This window comes from Fringilla coelebs, assembly GCF_963513975.1.
Source record: "Fringilla coelebs genome assembly, chromosome: 1".
In the NCBI taxonomy this organism is placed as follows: Eukaryota; Metazoa; Chordata; class Aves; order Passeriformes; family Fringillidae; genus Fringilla; species Fringilla coelebs.
Genome location: NC_140028.1, coordinates 102,628,584 through 102,649,662, shown reverse-complemented (window position 1 = coordinate 102,649,662; position 21,079 = coordinate 102,628,584). Strand labels below are relative to the sequence as shown.

The following is a 21,079-nucleotide window of genomic DNA, read 5'->3' as shown; positions in this document are numbered from 1 at the left end:
ACAAGACTGGTGTGTCCTTTAAAAGAAAAATCATACCAAAGTTGTTCCAAAATTATACAGTAAATAAACTTTATTTCATCTCAGCTCTATTCATATTAGTGTTGTCAACAGTTGCAGATCAGCGTATCATACAGTTATGTAGTAACTATTTACAATTTACAGGAACACACCTTTTCTTCAGAAAATATAAGTACAAAAGCTAGGAGTAAACAAACGAGGTACTGCAATTTGGATTTATTGTAGGCAAAAGCATATAGAAGTGACTTTCTAGCAAACAATCAAGATCAAATCAGGAGAGAATAGTCAACAAGAGTGTCTAGTTCATCAGAAAAATCACCTCAATTGCTATCCATCCAAAATGTATTGCACAATTCAATCAAAAATAAAAAAAAAATAAATAGAAGAAACAAATCATTTATTTCAACTTTTAGAAAACACCCAGTAAAACCTGTATAGAGATACAGTAGCAGGCAATTCCTTCCTAGGATAAAGTCTTTTCTCTCCTTTAAAAAAATAACCTTTAACACAAAATAGAAGACAGTATTCAATAGAACAGAAATAACCAAATAACCCCTGATTAGCATTTTTGCCAAGGAAGAAGATTATATTCACAGTCCAAAGGTGGTGCTGAGTTTTGGTTCTTGCTGTTCTTTTTGTGACCTTGAATAATAGCCTTCCTTCTTGTCCTTCTTATACAGAAATATAAACTTATTTTTAAGCAGCAAAATCATGAGACATTCTCATCACAAAATCTTCAAGATGGTCGTAGCCACAACTAGAAGAAATGAAATCAAATGTTACATTATTGAGAACAACTTAGATGCTCTTAATATTAAAATAATTGCATTGCTTATTAATATAATCAGGAGACAGAAAAATTTCAAATAAGTCCAACTGCCAAATTATTTGAGCAAGCAATTTCATTCCAGTACCTGCAAAACAGTTAAGAAACTGATGAAAACAAAACAAGGCGTAGCAAAATAGTCAGCAGTCTCACTGGAAATAGTCTACCACATCACTGCATATTAATCCAAACCAAAAAAAAAAAAATGGACTCTCTTGCATAAGGCTTATCATCAAAACCCAAATGATGATGCAGAATTTTGGACATAGCATATAGCCTCCTCTACAGGAAAATATCAATTGCCTTCACAATGAAGTCAGCATCCCCCTTGATTTCTAAGTTATAAACATGCAAGAATATGTGACAAAAATACTTGAGATTAAGTAGGCAACTGCAATCTAATAATGAAGTATGAACAGTTTACATAAACATTAGCTGATGCTATGAAAGTGTAACCGATAATTTCTGGCATTAAGGTCAATATCAACAGGCCTTTCTGTGATATGTTTCAAAGGCAGCTCAGAACACCTGAATTTTTTACACCAGCATTACAGACAGCATGACAAGAATGTAAGTTTCAAACATTTATCTTCTGAAACCTATTCTGCAAGAGTGTTGTAAATAGCTTTGTTCCATCAGTATCTACAATTCAATTCTTTTCAACAAAGGGATAGAGAAAACAGTTGCTGATTCTGTCAGAACTGTTGAAGGCTGTAGGCAAACAGTCCAAACTCTACTGCATTTTAAGTGCAATAAAGTGCATTCACTATTTTATTCAAAGATGGAAAAAACACAAAGTAGAAACTGTGACTGTTAGAGAAACAATTTTTTTTTCCATTGAAAGAGGTGTTATTTTGTGTTGAAGGCTGTGTTTGGATGACAGCAGTAGAGGAAGATAACCTGTCAACTGCACTGTGGTAAATGGTAAATGGCAATGGCAATAGACTAAGTTAATTAGTTTTGCTCTGGCAGTGATGCAGGCCAACAAATGCAGCCACGAGATAGCAACTACTTCACATGCACTGAATCAACTCCTGGCAACTGTACAAAGCTTTCCAGTTGCAAAGGAGGAAAAAAAAGTTGAACCAACCACATCCTATAGCATTTATCTGCAGAGTTTAGTAAGTATCATACATCACTAGTGATTCAAATCCTAATCTTTATCAGCCAGTGCAGAAAGTTTTTTCCTGTGTAGTTCCATAGGTCAGTCCTCTCTCAACCAGCTATTGCATGTATGTTGCTTGTTTAGCTAGGCTAGTCTGATGCAACCTGCATCTTCAGGCCTACGTCAGCTGTTCCATTCTTGTAATGCTACAACTAGCATTGGAGATTCATAATTGAAGTAGCTTAACAAAACTTGAAGACACAAACTGAGAGCATAAAGCTCCCCTAATTGTTCTCCGTCATCTCTCTGCTTTAGTGTCTCTTGATATCAAACCAAAGCTGTGATTCAGAGGTGTACTGTTGTTTAAACACAATTTTATCCTAATCCCTCTGCAGAGAATATTCATCTTTTTAAAGATAATGCATTTTCATATTTACAGGATGTAATAATTCATTTCAAGCAGTACAGTATGCCTCCCACAAATCTGATTTGTTTGCCTATTCAAAAAAGGAACTTAAAAAATTAATAAATACAAAACAAAGCCAAGTGCAATAAAATTCAATATTACATATTAATTGATTTAAAATCTGATTTTATTTCTACTACTGAGATTTTTGTGGCTCAATCAACATTTGAAGTTATGCTTATGGTTAGGGTTACTCAAAAAGATCAGTTTTGAATCAGTATTTACCATTTTCAAACTCAGCTTTGTAAAACAAAACATGATTAAGAGGAAAACGAAAATTATACTACATATACAACCAAAATTTGTTTTTTAATGAAGGAAAGCAGGCAAAAAAAAAGCAGAATCATTAATTGCATAATACAGATTTAATTTTACATAACACAAGAATGTATTAGACTTCACTCACCCACACGCTAGCTAAGCACAGACTGGTGGCATATTCAAAAGATACCACTGCGAGGTGAGGCAAACTACAAAGCCAGGAAGAAAAGAGCTTATTGGACTATTTGTTTGATAGTGTTATGTAGTGTTAACAAGTTAGAACTCTGTGGACATCTATGGATGAGATTGCTGCAGTTAGATCACAACAACAACATAGTAAGAGACAGATTACTGAAGATTACATTGATCTAGCGTATATTTATTAACCAGGAACTGCTACAAGTTTTCAGAAACTTGTTAAATATATGCCCACTAAGAGGGTATAAAATTATTCACAGATATTTTAGTACCACACACTTATTCTAGTAGCACAGTAAGTTAATAATTTACATCAAAATCACTTACAGATGTTTTAGTAATGAACTAAAAGCTTTATGTTAAAATGCACATTTATGTTGTAGTTCAGAACTTCATTGCTCCTGAGAGCTAAACATTGGATATTTTCATATACCAGTATTAGTCCAATATTAAGTATGGAGAAACACTAGTGCCATGTCAGTCAATAAAGAAAAACCAAAAGAAACCAAGCATATTTCTTGATAGAATAATTTATAAAGACATCTCCAAATTTTTAGTTCTATACAGAATTATGGAAGACTTCTCCCCAGAATAATTTATGCTTCAGCAAATGAACATATAACATTGAAAGTGAAGGAAAAAAAATTTCTTCCTTCATAATATGCCCTAATATTTGAGTTTCCAGTAGATGTGTAATTCAATCTCTTTGTGGATTTGGAAAGGAGAAAATTCATAGGCCAGATATGAGCCAAGAAGGGACTGCTATGTGAAACACAAGAGCTCTTTGAACAAAGATATTATTAACAAATCAAAGCACTTGTAGCCTACAAAAAAATCTCACTGTGTGTTTTAGACAAAATTTAATATCAAGGATGAAAATTTGTTGGATGAATTCAAGTAAAATTTTTTATTTTGTATCAGAAGTTGTGAATGTCTGTTGAAGGAAGAACAGGTTTAAATATGAAAAAGCTGAAGTGGCTGCAAAACAAGGCCCATCTCTCTGTTCTCAAAATCTTTCCTAAATATTACTCTGGCTTAACAAAACAAAACAAAACAAAACAAAACAAAACAATAAAGTCTCAGCTTTCTATTTTAATGTGTGAGAGAGAAAATCCTGCTTTGAATACATGATACTTACTGGAGCTGCAGTATAATCAATATTTTTATCTTCTAAAATATTTAAAATATTTAAGATTGCAAGGCTCTCAAACATACTAGGTGTACAGGAAAATGGTAAAGCATTTAACACTTTCCTCAAATGTGATACAGCAAGATGAAAATACAGACTTTAAATTTTTTTTTCAGTGAATCAACAGGACTTTAATGTATCTACAAGTGAAATGAAATTATTAATATTTTTATTTTATTCTGTATTTGCAAGCATGAAATAAATATATATGCAAGGTCAGTGAGAGAAACAGAATGCAATTCTTCCTCTCACTTTAATTCCTAAATATTTCACTAAGGTGAGCCACAAAGAGAGGGATCACAGTGTTGATTCCAGATACAATGTAGAGGAGACTATTACTGCAGTTTTTATTTTAATTAAAAGTAGCTCCTATACATAAAACAGTAAAAATAATACCGAAGAAATGCTTATGCTCAAATAATCTTACCTCCTAATCTGCTTCTCAAAGCCAGTTCCACCTTTCTAGTAAATAGGTCAACTGCTAAATACTAAGCAAATGTCAAAAAAAAAGGGGAAAAAACCAACACCAAACTGTTGACCACTCTTCTTTTTGAGCTGTCCTGACCCAGAGCAAACTAACATGTTTTTTCATGGTTTTTTTCATGTTTTTTCAATACAAAAATAAAGCAGGCTCACACAAAAGCCCCCAAAACCTAATAAAAACCCCAAGCTTCTTAGGATACCCACTTAAGATAAAATTGTACACATCTCACTTCAAACACATATCTCAGGTAATTGAAATAATCAACTTTCTATTCTACAAGCAAAATGCCTGTTGTTTTTGCCAGAAATTTTAGCTCAGGGCTGGAAATGTTTCTTGATATATTTTTCATAAAAACTGGTATGACCCCACAAAAACTTTTAAATTTAAGAAGCATTAATTTTATATATTATAAATATAAATATAAATATAAATATATTTAATATGTCAGATTACATTTTTAATTTAGAAAATTCATCCACAGAATAGTAGTGATGCTTGAACTTGCTTTGGTCCTATTGTACCCATCACTATCAGAAATATGTCTTAACTAAGGAAAAATACTAGTAAAGAAAACATGCTTGCTTTTTTTCTTGCTCTTTCTATAAATTCAAACCTGGAGCTGGAATTTGGTATTCCACTGAAGAAGAGCGAAGAAGGAGAAAAGGAGTCCTCATGAATGTGGACACACAGAAAAGAAGACATTAAAAAGTTTCTAATTCCTTATTCTTGAAACCTACTCCTCTTGCATAAACTTGATTTACTTATATAACTTACCACTGGTCGAGCATCCTCTCGTTCTAGTATCTTCTGTGTCTGATCTGCTGGGAACTTCAGCACTGTTGTTATAACCTTGGCCATTGTCTAAAGAGATATAGGTTATTCATGCATAATTCCACATCCACAAAGATGTCCGTAATATATTTAAATTAATTTTATTTAGTAATACTGGATACTATTTTATTAATGTCAATGAAAAACAATGAAATCAGTAAGATACAACTATTTGTTTCACATTGTATATGCATGATGTGAATTATAAGAAAACAATGTTTGCACATTGTCACAAATTTCGGCTGCTGTAGTAAGTTCTATGGCATCCATGCTCAAATGATAGAGTCCATTAATAAGACAGCATACTAGATAAAGTGCATGCCTAGAAAAAGTAATCTGCCAGTCTTGTTGCAGATATCCTGCCAAGCAAGAGGCAAATAATAAAGTTGAACTGGAGGGCAAGACAGTAAAACCTCCCAGCAAATACACATACACACCTTGGTAAAGCAGTTTACAAAGAGTGTGGCTAAGTACCACATTAAAAGTCAGGACACTAATTCCTGACTCTTAGATCTGCATCAACCTCCACATTTCTCTTATGTTTCCAATACTGCAGACGAACCTGTGCATTCATTAATGTCTTGATTGCATTCCAGTATCATTTACTAGGATGCATAATTAGCAATACATCCTAGATAATTTGCACAGATTCTTTTGAACTCTGTTCAAAAAAGAGGAAGCATGTCCAGAGATATCAACAATTCCACTACTGAATCACCTTTGAGACAAAGGATACATATTCGCACTAGTAAAGGGGATCATGCACAGAGAAGGGTCACCAAAATGACCTTACAAGACAGAATTAGATTTAAAAAATGCCTCTTCTTGTCCAGGAACAAAAAAGTTGAGAGAAAGGAATATCTGTACTGAGAAGATAAATTACAATGTAGAACTTTTAACTTAAGAACTATGTTGGGGGCAGTGGTGGAAAGCACAGTAATACTTTACAAGCATACTTAAAACTGTTTTAAAAAGTTCTATCATTTGCATCATCACTGCTCATGGTTTTCCAGTTCATGCAGCAGGATGAAACCAGTTCATAAGACATATCTGAAACCAGTTCTTAAGACATATCTGTAGATTTATAATTATATTATATAATCCTGAAGAGAGCAAACACTAAGCTCAGTGTCCTCCAGAAACACATCTAATGACTGAAAGGAAACTAGCATATGAAATCAAGAAGCCTATTGTCCAGCTTTTCACTACTTTTAAGAGTGAATTAATAACATCTAAGGTATAAAGATTCAGGAATACTATGAAACATCTTTAAGCAACTACTGAAGAGGTATTTTACAATCTTCAGCTGGTAACACAGCTACGAACAAACTGTTATTTAATCTAACTTACTTACTGTGTAATGTAACTTACCGTGTTTGTGTCAAGACTACATCAAAAGATTGCTATTGCTAATATTCTGCATACCAGCTTTCATTTTACATCAAGTTTGACTGACAAACAGACTTTTGCTGATAAAACTGTATCTACCCATAATGTTTTTTGTCTTGATAGGTACAGTGGTGAGAGATGTGAAAACCTCCTCCACTACAACTCATCTTGGCAGGCTGATGAAGTTTTGAAGTTATGAATCATGTCTCTTTGGGAAAAAAAAGTGAAAGCTTCTTGAATCCTTGTCTGTCAGAATTATTGCCAGAAATAAACAGCATATAACAAATCACAAACACATGGTACTTTATATCATACAGCAAGGGTGTTAAACTTTACTCTAACTTGGATCACCTGTCAGCATATACAAACTTCCATACCTTTGTCTCACGACCCATCATATATTCAAAGAGCACTTTCCTCAAGTATTCAAACTCAGTGGGTTCCTCAAATAGGGAAACATCAGTATGGTGAAGGTTTCCATCTGTGTATAAACAAAAAGAAGAGAATACTTATACTGAGAGTCATTCATCTGAATCCAAGTTTCACTAATGGCACAAAACCAACAAGAACAAATGCTGTATTCTGCACCTTAGATGGAGTAACTGCAGCCCTCCAGAAAGGCATTTGGGGGTGCTGGTTGGCAGGAGGTGCAACAGGAGTCACCAGTGTATGTGCCCTTGGCAGCCAAGAGGACAAACCTCATCCTGGAGTGCATCAAACACAGCATCATCAGTCGGTCAAAAAAGGTGATCATCCCATCCTATTTAGCATTACTGCAGCCTCACCTTGAGCACTGTGTGCGGTTCAGTGCCCCACCATTTAAAAAGAATGGGAAGGTACGTTAACACATCCAGAGGGTACCTCTGCTACTGGATAAGGTGCTGACAGGCATGTCCTCTGAGAAGCAGCTGAGGAGTCCAGGTTTGTCTAATTGGGAGAGATGGAGTCTGAGGGGTGACCTCAGTGCTCTCTATGGCTTCCTGAGGAGATGCTGATAGGGAGATACTGCTCTCCTCTCCCTGGTACCCAGTGCCAGGACACATGGAAAACGGTTGAAACCTTCCTCTATCATGGGGAGTTCAGACTTGATGAGAAGAAACATTTCTTTACCAAGAGGGTGTCAAACTCTGGAACAAACCTCTTGGAGAGGTGGTTGATGCCTGTTTATCAGTGTTGAAGAGGCATTTGGACAAGTGCCCTTAAAGACCTACTTTACCTTTTCATCAGCCCTGAAGTGGTCACACAACTGGACTATGAAACTGATGTTGGTCCCTTCCAGCTAAAGTATGTTTCCTGCCTCTCTCCCTACCAGTACATGCTGAGGAAATCCCTGATCACGTTTTCTCCCAGCCCTGTACTGGCAGAAGGCACTGAATACCCACATCTCCCATCACTGGCTCAGTCATCTTGAGGGAAGGAAGCATGGATCTTCTGAGGGGATGAGTGATGCAGATCATCCTGAGATAATTTGACCATTTGCACAAATTTGCAAAAAGCAAGTATGATGTGATTTTTGAAAGTCTTCTGAGTTCATCCAGCTAAGATGGGTCTGCACAGCATCCACATCTCTAACATTAGCAAGGCTCAATGCTTGACCCTTTGTCTCATGCAGTACGCTAAACAGCTGCAAATCTTTTGGAGGTGAGCAATACCTGTTCATTTCCCCGTGCGTTTTTCTATCTTACATTAAAAGAGTCTGAGAGGAACAGTAAACCACCAGAGGGAAGGTCCATAAGCCCATACTCTATCTCCAAAATGTCCGACTATCAGTGTTTAAAGGACAGTACATGAGCAGCGCAAGTCTACTTCTGCCTGGGTCCTGAGGCTGCTCACAGACCTTGGGTGGCTGGGACCAGCCTCCTGGGACCCCCACTGTCTCCTCCCAAGGGCCCAAGGGATGTGTCCCAGCTCAGCCTGGGATCTTCTGTCCCTGCCTGTGCCCTGCTGTAGGTGTGCCCATTTCTGCCCCTGTCTACTGGACGTTCTTGGGTCCTGTACTGCAGAGAGCTTAAGAACTCTGATACAGAGTTCTTTTAACTGGATGACATAAAAAAGAAAACATCAAACAAAATGCTTGACCAAAAAGATTTGGTCATCTAAAATCACACACCAGCTTTATTATAATTGACAAGAGAAAACAAGGATGTCATAAGTGCATTATGTGTTTTAAATAAAAGACCGATGTTTTATTTCCTAGACCAAACTGTATCTTTCTAGCAAACTAAAAACTTACTTGAGATGAAAACTGTGTACTTACCTCTATATGGTGTTCCAACTGATGTGACATATATATTTTTCTCATAATGTTTCAGCCGGTCTTCCAGTACATGAATCTAAACAGAGAACAGTTGACATGATTAATGGTGTTAAACATAAACAGCAACTAAAATAAGCATAACTGAGGCAGTTTCCAGCTACATGTAATCTCTTATAAAAGCAAAATACATTTGCTTTTTAAAGAAGGAAAACATTAAAAACTGTCTTATTAAAAACTGTCACAATGTTGTACATCTGTATGTACATATTAAAATATATATAACAGATGTTATGCATATACTATATATTCATGTTTCTATTTTATAAATAAGCATATATATATCTTTTTATAGATAAAAAAGCTTACAACAAAAATTATACTTAAACATCAAAAAAGGTGTAATTTTGAAAAAAAATTCCAGAATTTCATAAAGTGCACTGTTCCCTTTTTCACTGTGCAATTGCTTTGCTAACCAGTATCACAAGTGTGTGGTGTTTTTATTCTCAGGGGATAGAGGAATACTTTGGAAAGTACACAGATCTTCTGAGAGTAAGTATGAGTAAAAACTATTTTTTTGTCTATTATATTCATAGTACCTTGTATGGAGATGTACCACATCATCACTTGAAAAGAACAAACCTTTTAATACTGCAAACACCAAGTATCAAACAAGAATACTTCTTACTCATTCAACGTCACCCTTACCTGCTCTTTCAATTCCTGCTCCTTCAGTTTTGAATCATTGACTAGTGTTGTCTTCTGTGCAAGTTGTGCCTGAAAAGACAGTCATATATGGAAATTGCTGAAAATAAAATACATCATAGGTACTTTTGCAATAAACATATTTCTCCTTTTAACACACACAAACTTATAAGCAGTATTTCAGCTTTAAAACTGCTCTGCAAGGGAAGTATTAGAGAGAAAATCAATAACATGTAAGACTTACCTTCAATTCTGTTATTGTGACCTATAACAACAATAAAAATTTCGATTAAAATGTATGAAAAATCAAGCACTGGAGAAAGAAATATCAATAATCGAGTTCTTATACAGTGTATTAATTGAGGATGACAAAAATTGAAATTACCCAATAATAACTAGTCTCATAAATAGTTTAACTTATTTGTATTGACAGTACATAAAGCTGGTATTTAAATTATCTCATTTGATTCTGTAATCAATCATCATAAATATAACTTTAAGAACCTAGTGTTTCCAAATCTTTATGAAATGCATACTGGAGATGAATAATAATTGAATGAGTATGAAATACATCACAGGATGCCCTATCTACAATTAATACTATTCAGAATATTTTGTTTTCCCTTAATTCTTCAAGTCACATTTGGAAATGTGAACATATACCTGAAAATAGCTTCAGTTAAGAACTTCATGAGCTCTACATCTTGCAAAGACGTTTATGAAGTACAGAAAAAAGTCTAAGCTGAAATTTCTATCTTTCAGTGTTTCAACTCTTAAGGAAAACAATGCTTCAGCAGTCATGGGTGTAACTAAAGGCTGTATACACATTTCAACATCAAATAATTTATGTGTGAATTTTTTTTTAAGGTAGGCTAAACCTTAACACAGAAATGGTATGTATTCACAGAATCATGGAATATTGCAAGTTGAAAGGGAGCCACAAGGAGCAGAGTCCAACTTTTAAAGTGAATGGTCCGTGCAGGGATTAAACCTGTGACTGGCATAATTAGCATCATGCTTTAACCAACTCAGCTGATCTCAAGGTCAATATTACTTTTTTCTTCCCAAGCGTCTTTGCAGTTTTGGCGAAAAGGGGACTTATTCCCCATCTCAGTGTGATAAAAATCTGTGGGGTCTCCTACACTCCACAAACGAAAATAGGGGAAAATCATTCCTCTAAGGATCTCAAACCTCTAAGTTAAATTCTTGCTTCTGAAAACCTCAATCAGACACTTATTTTCTGATATGGAGAGACACTTCCTGATATCTTTACCTCCAAACATTAATACTTAAGGTTGTTAGTATTTGTCAATTTTTTATCACAATCAGAGAAGTACTGTTCCAATATCTAGGGTACACTTCATGTCAAAGTGGATATGTTATGTGTAATGTTTGATCTAGGCTGACAACAAGCAGCACAGAAAGTTTTATAAGACAACTTCTGTGACTTGGGAGTCTCTGATTTTAGAACAAAATATGTTGCCCACTTGTTGCATCAAGTCAATGGAAGACTTCAAACTGTTTGAGTATTAGTGCTGAAGGGTAAAAGAAAAAAACAAACCCAAAATGTTGCAAAGCAAGAAAATAAAAAAGAAATCAAGTGAGAGAAAATACATCATGACTCATATAATTCATTTGAATGCACTGTAAAATCCAGATGTGGATCTATACAGTTTTGTTCAGGTATGTTGGCAAGTTCCACAGGCCCTGTCTAATTTTCTCATATATCTCTGTAATGCTGCCTATATATCTGCAGCCATTGCAAATATGTACTATTGAACCAGGTTAAAGCAAAATTAGTTTCCTACAAACATACCAGCACAGGCAACAGACAAACTGAGACAGGAGTAAAAATTAGAAAACACTCTATTTCTAAGTAGGACAAAAAAAACAAACTACCTCTCGACCCCAGAACAGATTGTGTCAGACTAAGAATTAAATCCTGAAATATTGATAAAACAGGAACTGAAAGCCCACTTACATTACTCTAAATATTTGAGCTTTGACTGGATCAGAAGATATACCAGTAATTATGTGCAAATTCCACAGCACAATCTATTAGAATAGTTCCATTGTTTTGAGACAAAATCATCATTGTGAATCATATCAAATAAGGCATTTACATATAGTTGAATCAGCTATGCAAAAGAAAGCTGGTGAACAATTTGCTAAATTTGAATTTAGCTGGAATTCTCAAAATGACTCAAAAAAGTCTGATGCCTGTATTCTAGAGAAATCACATATATACACTCGGGGAAAAAAAAACCAACAAACCTGCATTCTTATTCTGCAACTACTTCGAACCTGGATGCTTTCACTGTATCTGAGTACCAGCACTACCACACAACCTGCTCATCTTCCCCCACAAATAAAACCTTCTTTATCCTTTAAAACGAAGCTGTTTATCAGTGATGGAGTTCTCTGAACTGGTTTGTACCCACTTATACCCTGGAGAACTCCTCTGAGTTTCTCCAAAGTTTGCCATGGAAACTCCAAGGAGTAGAGAGCTGTGGACCACATTTCAGACACAGGCAAAATTAAATGCTCATTTTGTTAATTGTAAACATATTCCCTTTTACATTAAATATTTGCAATATTCAAATACTTAACAGGTCATTGCCCATCTGTCATTTCTGGGAACAACTGAGGAATCATAAAATGCTAATGGATTGGAATGAACCTTAAAAATCATCTAGTCTCAACACTCCCTGCCATAGGCAGGGACACCTCCCAGTACACCAGGTTGCTCAAGGCTTTATAAAACCTGACATTGAACACTCTCAGGGTTGGGGCATCCACAACATCCCTGCGCAACCTGTTCAGTCTCACTACCCTCAAAAACGGGGGTTATGTTTCTCTTTTTTCTGTCATCAGGGACTCACCCAACTGACACAATTTTTCAAAAATTATGGATAGTGGCTCAGCAACTTCATCCTCAGCTCACTCAGGACCCATGAACCTCACTAGGTCCCATGGACTTGTGCATATTCAGGTTCCTTAGATGGTCTCAAACCTGATCCTATCCTACAATGATGTGTTGGTTTTGCTCAGCCTGGTTTTTAGTAGTGGTGGGGCTACAGAGGTGACTTCTGTGAGAAGCTGCTAGAAGTTTCCACCATGTCCAGCAGAGCCAATCTCTGATGGCTCTGAAGATGGACATGCCAAGGCTGGGCCAATTAGAGATGATGGTAACACCCCTGTGATAACATATTTAAGAAAATCAAAACAAAGTGGTGGTGCAGTTTTAATTCCAGCAGAGAAGAGGAGGAGGTGAGAACATGTGAAGGAAACAACATGGAGACACCAAAGTCAGTGGAGAAGGAGGGGCAGAAGGTGCTCCAGATGCTGGAGCTGAGATTCCTCTACAGGCCACGGTGAAGACATGGTGAAGCAGCCGTGCCCCTGCAGCCCATGGGGGGTGCAGAGATCCACTCACAGCCCGTGGGGGAGGCGCTCACACTGGAGCAGGTGGATGCCTGGAGGAGGCTGTGATCCAGTGGGAGACACGGTGGAGAGAGGGGGGCCCTGATTCCAGGCTGGAGCAGCCTGTCCTTGGAGAACTGCCCTCCGTGGAAGAGTACCTACATTGCAGCACTTTTGGGAGGACTGTTTGCTTATGGGAGGGTCTCACATTGCAGCAGTTTTGGGAGAACTGCTGCTCATGAGATTGAAACCAGGTTGGAAAAGTTCACAGAGAACTGTCTCCCATGGGAAGGGACCCCACAGAGAGCAGGGATGGACTCCTCTCCCTGAGCAGCAGAAGAAAACTTCAGGTGACAAACAGACCAAAACTCTCATCCCATCTCCCTCTGCTGTCATTGGGAAGGAGGGAGGGGCTGGGGGAAGAAAAGGTGTTTTTAAGGGTTTATTTTACTTCTCATTATCCACTTCTGATTTTGTTAGTAATAAATTAACTTTGTAAGTCTAAGTTGCGCCTTAGAGTGTTTTCTCCTGATCTTCATCTCAACTCATGAAGCCTTCACTAAATTTTTTTTCTCCTCTGCCCAGCTGTGGTAGTGGAGGGTGAGTGAGTAGCTTTAATGGCTGCCTTGCATTTGGCCAGAGTCAAACCATGACAAGTGGGCTCAGGATCTCTGTCCTCCCAGTTCCTGCAGCTGCCTTTCTTGACTTGGGTGGCATGGCCGGAGCACTTGCCATGGAAGACAAAGGCACAGAAGTTGTTGAGAACCCCAGCCCACTCTTTGTCCAGGATAGCCAGGTTTCCCATTTTCTTCCAAAGAGGACCCACATAAGCCCTAGTCTTCCTTTTGTTCGCAACATACGTATAGAAGCCCTTCCTGTTTGCCTTACTTTCCCGGGCTACAAACAATTCTAACTGGGCTTTGGCTTCCCCGGCTTTGTCCCTAGCTTCCCGTACAATTTCCCTGTATTACTCTCAAGCCACCTGTCTTCGTTTCCACTTCCTAAAAGCTTTTTTTTTACTCTGAGTTTGCCCAGCAGGTCCAGCAGCTCCCATTCATCCATGGAGGCCTCCTGGGATTTCTGCTTGATTTACTTGTTGGGATGCATTGCTTCAGAGCTGAATACATGAATACATGAAATACCATTGCCGGTAACTGTCATATCAGTAACACAGAAGATGAATGTATAATACAATACTTAATGATGGCCTATATTTATAGCAGACTGGTATAACAAACTAGGAATGAAACAGTTAACAAAGAAGTCCTAAAGAAAAAGTACTCTTCAGACTTTTCATAATCATGTTTTAGAAGTTAGGAGTCTCTTTAAGAGTCTTTCTCTAGATAATAAGGTTATGTAAAACTATCAGTAGGCAAACAAGGGTTAATTAAGAATACAAGGCAGTCTTAGATTTCTGCTTTTCATATTATGAAAACAACCCATACCATGGGAAAATAATATAAAGGGTTTTGTACACAAGTGCAAGGCAGAAGTAACAAACACTAGGTCAGTGAGATAATTTGTGCTTTTGGTTTCTAATGTCGACTATATAAATTTACTCTCCCCAGGGCTACCTGTTGTAAAAATTAAAATATTAAAAGTAAGGTCAATATGAATTCTCATCAATGACTCAACAACTCGTACACTTTATCTCTCCTCAGTATAATAACACTGAGTAATATTTTCACCAAAGAATTCTTCAAATTAAAAGGTAATCTCAGAAAGACAAAAGAATGAAAGCAGTCTTCTTTCATTGAAGACCTCTCTATCCATAATGGATATATTTAAGGCACTAGTTCAGACACCTCTGAAATGTGCATTTTTAAAAAATCACTCTAAAAAAATTACTTAATGGGATTTTCTTTCCTTTTAAAGGGCCTCCAGTAAAATCAAGAAAAACACATGTAGAGGACAAAAAAGCCCAACCTTAATAATAACAACAGAACTGCACTTTTCACCCTACCAATCAAAAAGGTAGTACCAAATATTGCAGTTTCAAAGAGAATCATTTTGTAAATGAAAGTGTAGGCCAGATACATAAATAAAGTCCAATTAGAAATAAACTACAGAATTTCCCATGGACCGAGAGTTTCACACTTTGAGATATAAAAACAAATGTCAGTGCCAGCTCACTTTTTCACTGTTGCAATGTTCCTCTTCCGCAATTCTCTGTTTGTATTCCTTCTGCAAGTCTTCCAGCTGTGCCTGCAACTCATGAACTTTTGCTGTCATCTCTTCTTCACGAGACTTCAAAATACAGGCAAAAAACAATTTACACAATGAATCATTTAACTACTCAAAACTTTAACTATGGTGGACATAAAACAATCAACAAACATGATACTGTACACAGAAAGGATATGCTTGATATTTGTGTAAAAGCTAGTTACACCAGACTCCTACAGAACAGACCAAGAAAAAGAATTGGTGCTTAACAAGATTTTTTAGGCCTCCAACAATAAAGATTACATAGCTAGGATAACAGTCTCATTTTTTTTAAATTCCAAAAAAAGATCTATTTCTCTTGGGCATTGAAACAGCATTTGAGTATAATCCAGAAAGTGCATGAAGGTCATGACTTTCATGGAAGGGGTAGATGAAAATACAAAATTAATTTCTATGTTATGAAAGTGACAAGGACCTAAATCCTTTCCTCAGCCACTCTCACAAAGATGCTATGAAAGCCGTTATAAGCGCGTTTTCCAAAACAATGATCAACAATTTCCTGTTCTCAAGGGTATGGAAGGCAGTATTCAGTGTAGAGGAAAGAAGCAGTAACAAGAATGGTAGGGAGGAAATTAACTCTTCCTGTATAGGAGAAAAATACAGTGACCTAAATCCTAGGAAGTTAATCCATCTATCTGGCACTTCGCAAAAACAAGTATTTTTAAAAATTGTGTCCCCTCTGGCCTTTTTGTGAAAGAAACATTAGGGACCATATAAAACAACCCTCCAACCCCTAGTGCACGTCTCTGTTGCTGAACAAAACTAAAACTCTAGTTTCACTCATGCTAACTGTACATGGCAGTCAGTCAGCTGACGGCTCTACTAACACAGTAGTACTTCAAGTCAAATTAGTACAATTAATTAACTGATAAGTCCAGAACTGCTGATGGAAATTTTGTTCTATTCAAAAATCTCAGGAGTACAAATTATAATGATACAGAATAATCTCTGAAAAACTAAGGGTAGGACTAGAAAGCTGATCTAGGCTTAAAAAAGTTACGGTACGCCATTACTAATAAAAGAATTACTTCCCTCTAAGACCAATTTTTAAGGTGTTCCTTGCACATGAGTTAAGAATAAAACACCTTTCCCATGCAGCCCCTCAGTCCAGAATGCATCGCCAAAAAGAAATTAAGCAAATCTACCCACAAATAATGAGTACAATGCAGTCTCTGAGCAATATGATGCAGTATCTGAGAAATCTTTACAGCCTCAAAATTTAAAAAATATCCATGCTCAAGGAAAACCTTGCTCAAACATCATGACCTCCAAACAATGTTAGCTTCTATTCACTCCCATGATTATTCTATGCCCTCAGAAGTGCATCAATAATTAATCATTTCTAATAAATGTTTTTTCTTTTTTTATAACTCCTCAGTTTAAAAATTCTCAATATCTGGCATATTAAGAGATAGCGATGGTTGTTGTTCTGGCTTTTGCAGATTTTTTTTACTTTTTTGTCAACCAAGAATGCAAAATTTTACAATTTGTACACAACTCTTTAATTTAATAAATCACAATTGAATGCACTTCATTCTTAGTTATAAAAGATAACTGAAAGGTTGAAAAAAAATTAAACTCAAAATGATGAATGACACTTTTGTAAAAGGGACATACCTGTGCGCAAATATTTGGATAAACCCCTGAAGAGAAATTATTATTTTGAATTTAAAATTATTAGGAATCAAGTGGGGTTCCAACATGCTACTGATCTGCATTTACAGTAAGAACTTATTGTTCCATATAGCATCTAGCATACTCTGAAAATAAACTACATGATATTTGGATTTAATTACAGTTATAGACTAAGACATCAAAAAAGTTATAGTTTCCCAAATCTTAATCAGAAAGCCTATCCTGTACTCTCATAGAAGGCATTACAACAAATGAAAAGACACATAACTGAAGTTAGGTATTGTATTTTTAGCTCATAGTTAGGCTTAAAATAAACTAGCTGGAAAATACCGTTCAATTTTTCTCTAATGACATACTTTCTTTGAAGAAAAAATACTTAGCTCCCTAATTAGAGGCTATGCTGATCTAAAAATCCTTTAATTAGGGAGACTTTAATAAACCTTATGTGATAAAAGTTTTCATAAAAGAAAACAACACATAAAGCAAAAGTGGAGCGCTTCACAAGCAAATCATCTTAAGTTTAACAGATGGAATGATTCTTGCTTGTCTTCGAGGATAAATAAACCAAGTTAGACAATTTTTAGCATCAACCATGTTTAAAATGCAACAAAGCTATATGAGCAAGTTCATTCTTGCAATTGGCTTTATTTTTGCTTCATCTTCTTACCATTTGAGACAAACTTCTCTGCACCATATGAAATTTGTCAAACACATCGTAAGCCAAGTCAAGTATAAGTGAGGTGATAACTGGTAACTTTAGGTTAAATCTGGTGATATATATGTTCCTATATCTATCAGAGATGTCAATGAGCATGATATACATCCAATTTAACATAAATATTTCTCAACTTTTCAGATGCTTCAATACTTCTTTCAGGAAAAAAAAACCCTCACTTTTTTTTTTAATTCCCTAAAAGAACAGAAATAAAACACTCACACATATAACTATGAAAGACAGATATACAGAATACCCATGTATTCTGTAATTTAAAACATCAAACTACAGTTTATTTCAGTTCCAGATAAATGTCATTGCCATCATCAATGAGATGCAAAAAAAGACGGTGTTCATGTGTTCAATTGCATGTAAGTCAAATTAGCCTAAAACTTCAAGATCATAAAACAACTGCATTATACTTGCTTCTGACATGAAGGATGAAAGGAGCAGAAAACACAAAGGAATTACACCTGCATGACCTATCACATACCTATCTGGGCCTATAAAGTAAGGACCTGAATGGCAATACACTGCACACTGAGGTAAGAAAAATTTAAATCCTCCAGAAATGCAGAATTTAGACCTATGGTATGAAAAAAACCCCTACAAAACAAAACAAAACAAAACAAAACAAAACAAAAACCACAAACAAACAAACAAAGCACAGACACACAAAAAAACCCCAAAACCTATAAAACGCACAAAAACAAAAGAAAAAAAAGCAACCAACCCCCCCCCCACAACCCCCCAAGAAACAACCTTGCTTTTTAATATCAATCAATTTTTCTAAATTAGGAAACAAAAGAAGGGGACTCTAAGTGTAAAACCCTGGTAACGCTATTCATCCTGCTAGAAGTTCAAAAATCAGAGTGAAACATACCAGCCTGCTTACATGTTTGAAATTTTTAGTATGAAGCACTCAGTAATGTTCAGTGCATAGATCTTTGGACTGGTAACTGATCACAAACAGTCCACTAACATCTATTACTGCTGCCTCTATTCATAGAATAGAATAGTCTCTTTTATTACACTGTTTGTGCAAAGAGGACTAAGATTAACAAAGTTAAAGCCTGCATTCTAATATGATGTACTGTCTAGCACTGAAAACCATTTATAATGTTTTCGATGTACAGGCAGGACTGGGAAAATTTACTTGGCTAAAACAAGAGGCATCCTTGGTGAAGTATACTTAAACTGAAATTGGCTGGTAACTTCTGGTTGAAATGCTACTAGAGAAAAAGTAAGTCTATCTGCAAATATCATGGAGAAAAACTGTTCATTGCAAGCAAAAGAAAAAAGAAATCTTTACTACCATAAAAACTATGCAAACACACTGCAGCCTGCATGGAACAGAACCTTACTTTAAGGGCTACAGCACCAACCCCAGCAGGGCACCAGAGGAAGGAGATAGAGAGTGAGACTGCCCCATAAACACTGTATTTATAAAAATCAATACACCACCACCACAATTCTACTAAAAGCTTAAATGCCACTCAGTTTTCTCATTCTAGTCTGACACACAAACTGCAAGGAGGTAAGGACTTAGCCACCTAATTTTTATTGAATTATCAAAGTTAGGGTTTAATTTATGATGTTCTTTCATGCCCATAAGCTACAGAAACAAATATTTTAATTGCAAGCTGGATCACCAGACATAGCAAGCGTAATTCAAGTAAGACCTTTACTAGAAAGAACTACAATTTTTCTATCTAGATATGCAATCAAAAAAGAGCAATTTTGAAATTTATGTAGTCATATCATTTTTCAAAAAGGTACCTCAAGGATTTCTTCATATTTTTTCACAGTTCTTTTTAGATCATCATCTTTTTCAACAATTTTTTTATGCAACTGTGTTGTCTCTATGTGATGATTTTCTATTAATTCATTCTCTACTTCCTGGGCTTTACCTACAAAAAAAAAAAAGTTAGGCAATATTAAAAAAACCATTTTTTTTTTTTTTTTTTTTTAATTCTGTCATAACTGATAACAAGTCCAGAACTGCTGATGGAAATTTTGTTCTATTCAAAAATCTCAGGAGTACAAATTATAATGATACAGCACATTCTCTGGAAAAGGAAGTGTAGGACTTACTAAATTTAAAAAAATGCTTTAAAGTAACTATGAGGAAAACTTGCCAGGAAAATTAATTTTTCCACACTATCAGTTACTATTATGTCCCTTGATCCTAACATGTACAAAATTTGTTGTCTGCAGTTTGGTACCTGGAGCAATTTTTTCTACCAAGTGCTGGAACAGCTTCTAGAAGATGACAACCAATATTCATTAACTAATTCTATCTCCTGCTCTATCTAGAGATGTAACTGAAACTTTTGCCATCTTCAGAAACTCCTCACCTGTAGTTGCACTTCTAGTAACTGGAATCAAACAACACCTTTTTCTCACTTTTCTTATCTCCAAGTTACACTATGGTGGCAAAAGACTGAGAAGACGAAATACTATACTCTAGCTATAATCACATTGTGTTACAATCAGACATCATATCCAGTTGGTACCCGTTAGTAAATGAAGTATGCAAGATGCAGCTAAGAAAATGCAATTCTGATTCTTAGATGGATCTCAGTTTCTCTAAAAGGTAAGTTTCTCTCCAGGTACCATATATTCATATATTCTCCAGTTTTTACTACTGGAGACAAAGTAGCATTGCAATGGAAACTTACCAATGTACTTTCATCTTCAAAATTTTACTCTCATTTTCTTTTCTTTTATACATATGACAGAAAGATAGGCACTTATGGCTATCATGGGTAACTTTTGCCATGGCAGATGTAAAGAGGGCTAGATCTAAGATCCATCCTGCAGAACCGCTACATAGCATTTTCCTAATTGTACTACAATTAATATTTATTTCCTGACCAATACAAGTTATTTCTGTAAGTTCTCTAGACATTCATAAAACACATGTTGAATTTATCACAGTCACAGGTAAAATCCCTCCCCGAAAACAGCAATAACAGAAGATTCAGTTCTCTGACTATTTTACTGATTACAGTTATATTAATATTGCACTTACTGATTGTCTCTTTTACTGCTGTTTCCAATTCTCTCTCTTTTTGAGCCAGCTGAGTATTGAACTCTCTTATTAACTGCTTTAAGGTGGAGTTGTGCTTTAACTCAGTGTCTTCTTGTTCACATCTGTACAAAAATACAAGAAGGAAATATAACGTTTAAAGAGTGTGTGAAAACACAAGGCAGGGCAAGAGATCTGGGAATTTCTTGAAAACTATTTTAGAAGACGATGGGTTTGAATTATATGAATTCTGTGAGATTCACGGAGGCTTTATCTTCCTCTCCTATCTAATTCACCTGGTAGGTGTAGGTGTTTCATTTAAA

At 35.9% G+C, this 21,079-nt stretch overlaps 1 protein-coding gene across 4 annotated transcripts in view; it reads right to left on the bottom strand.

The window, feature by feature from the left end:
• Positions 1–398: 398 nt before the first annotated feature.
• The window catches only part of GOLGA4 (golgin A4), a 75,329-nt gene continuing 54,648 nt past the window's right edge, over positions 399–21,079 (bottom strand). For 2 of the 4 annotated variants that reach the window (XM_084203853.1, XM_084203856.1), the window contains 10 exons: positions 20,760–20,881; positions 19,505–19,635; positions 15,283–15,396; positions 9,971–9,991; positions 9,730–9,798; positions 9,025–9,100; positions 7,145–7,248; positions 5,322–5,408; positions 2,822–2,885; positions 399–775 (listed from right to left, as the gene is read on the bottom strand). In XM_084203853.1, the coding sequence (XP_084059979.1) occupies positions 2,856–2,885; positions 5,322–5,408; positions 7,145–7,248; positions 9,025–9,100; positions 9,730–9,798; positions 9,971–9,991; positions 15,283–15,396; positions 19,505–19,635; positions 20,760–20,881 (754 nt within the window). In that variant the 3' untranslated portion in view covers positions 399–775; positions 2,822–2,855. The remainder of the gene's footprint in view (positions 776–2,821; positions 2,886–5,321; positions 5,409–7,144; positions 7,249–9,024; positions 9,101–9,729; positions 9,799–9,970; positions 9,992–15,282; positions 15,397–19,504; positions 19,636–20,759; positions 20,882–21,079) is intronic. The other 2 variants (XM_084203854.1, XM_084203855.1) reach the window with 2 other exon arrangements.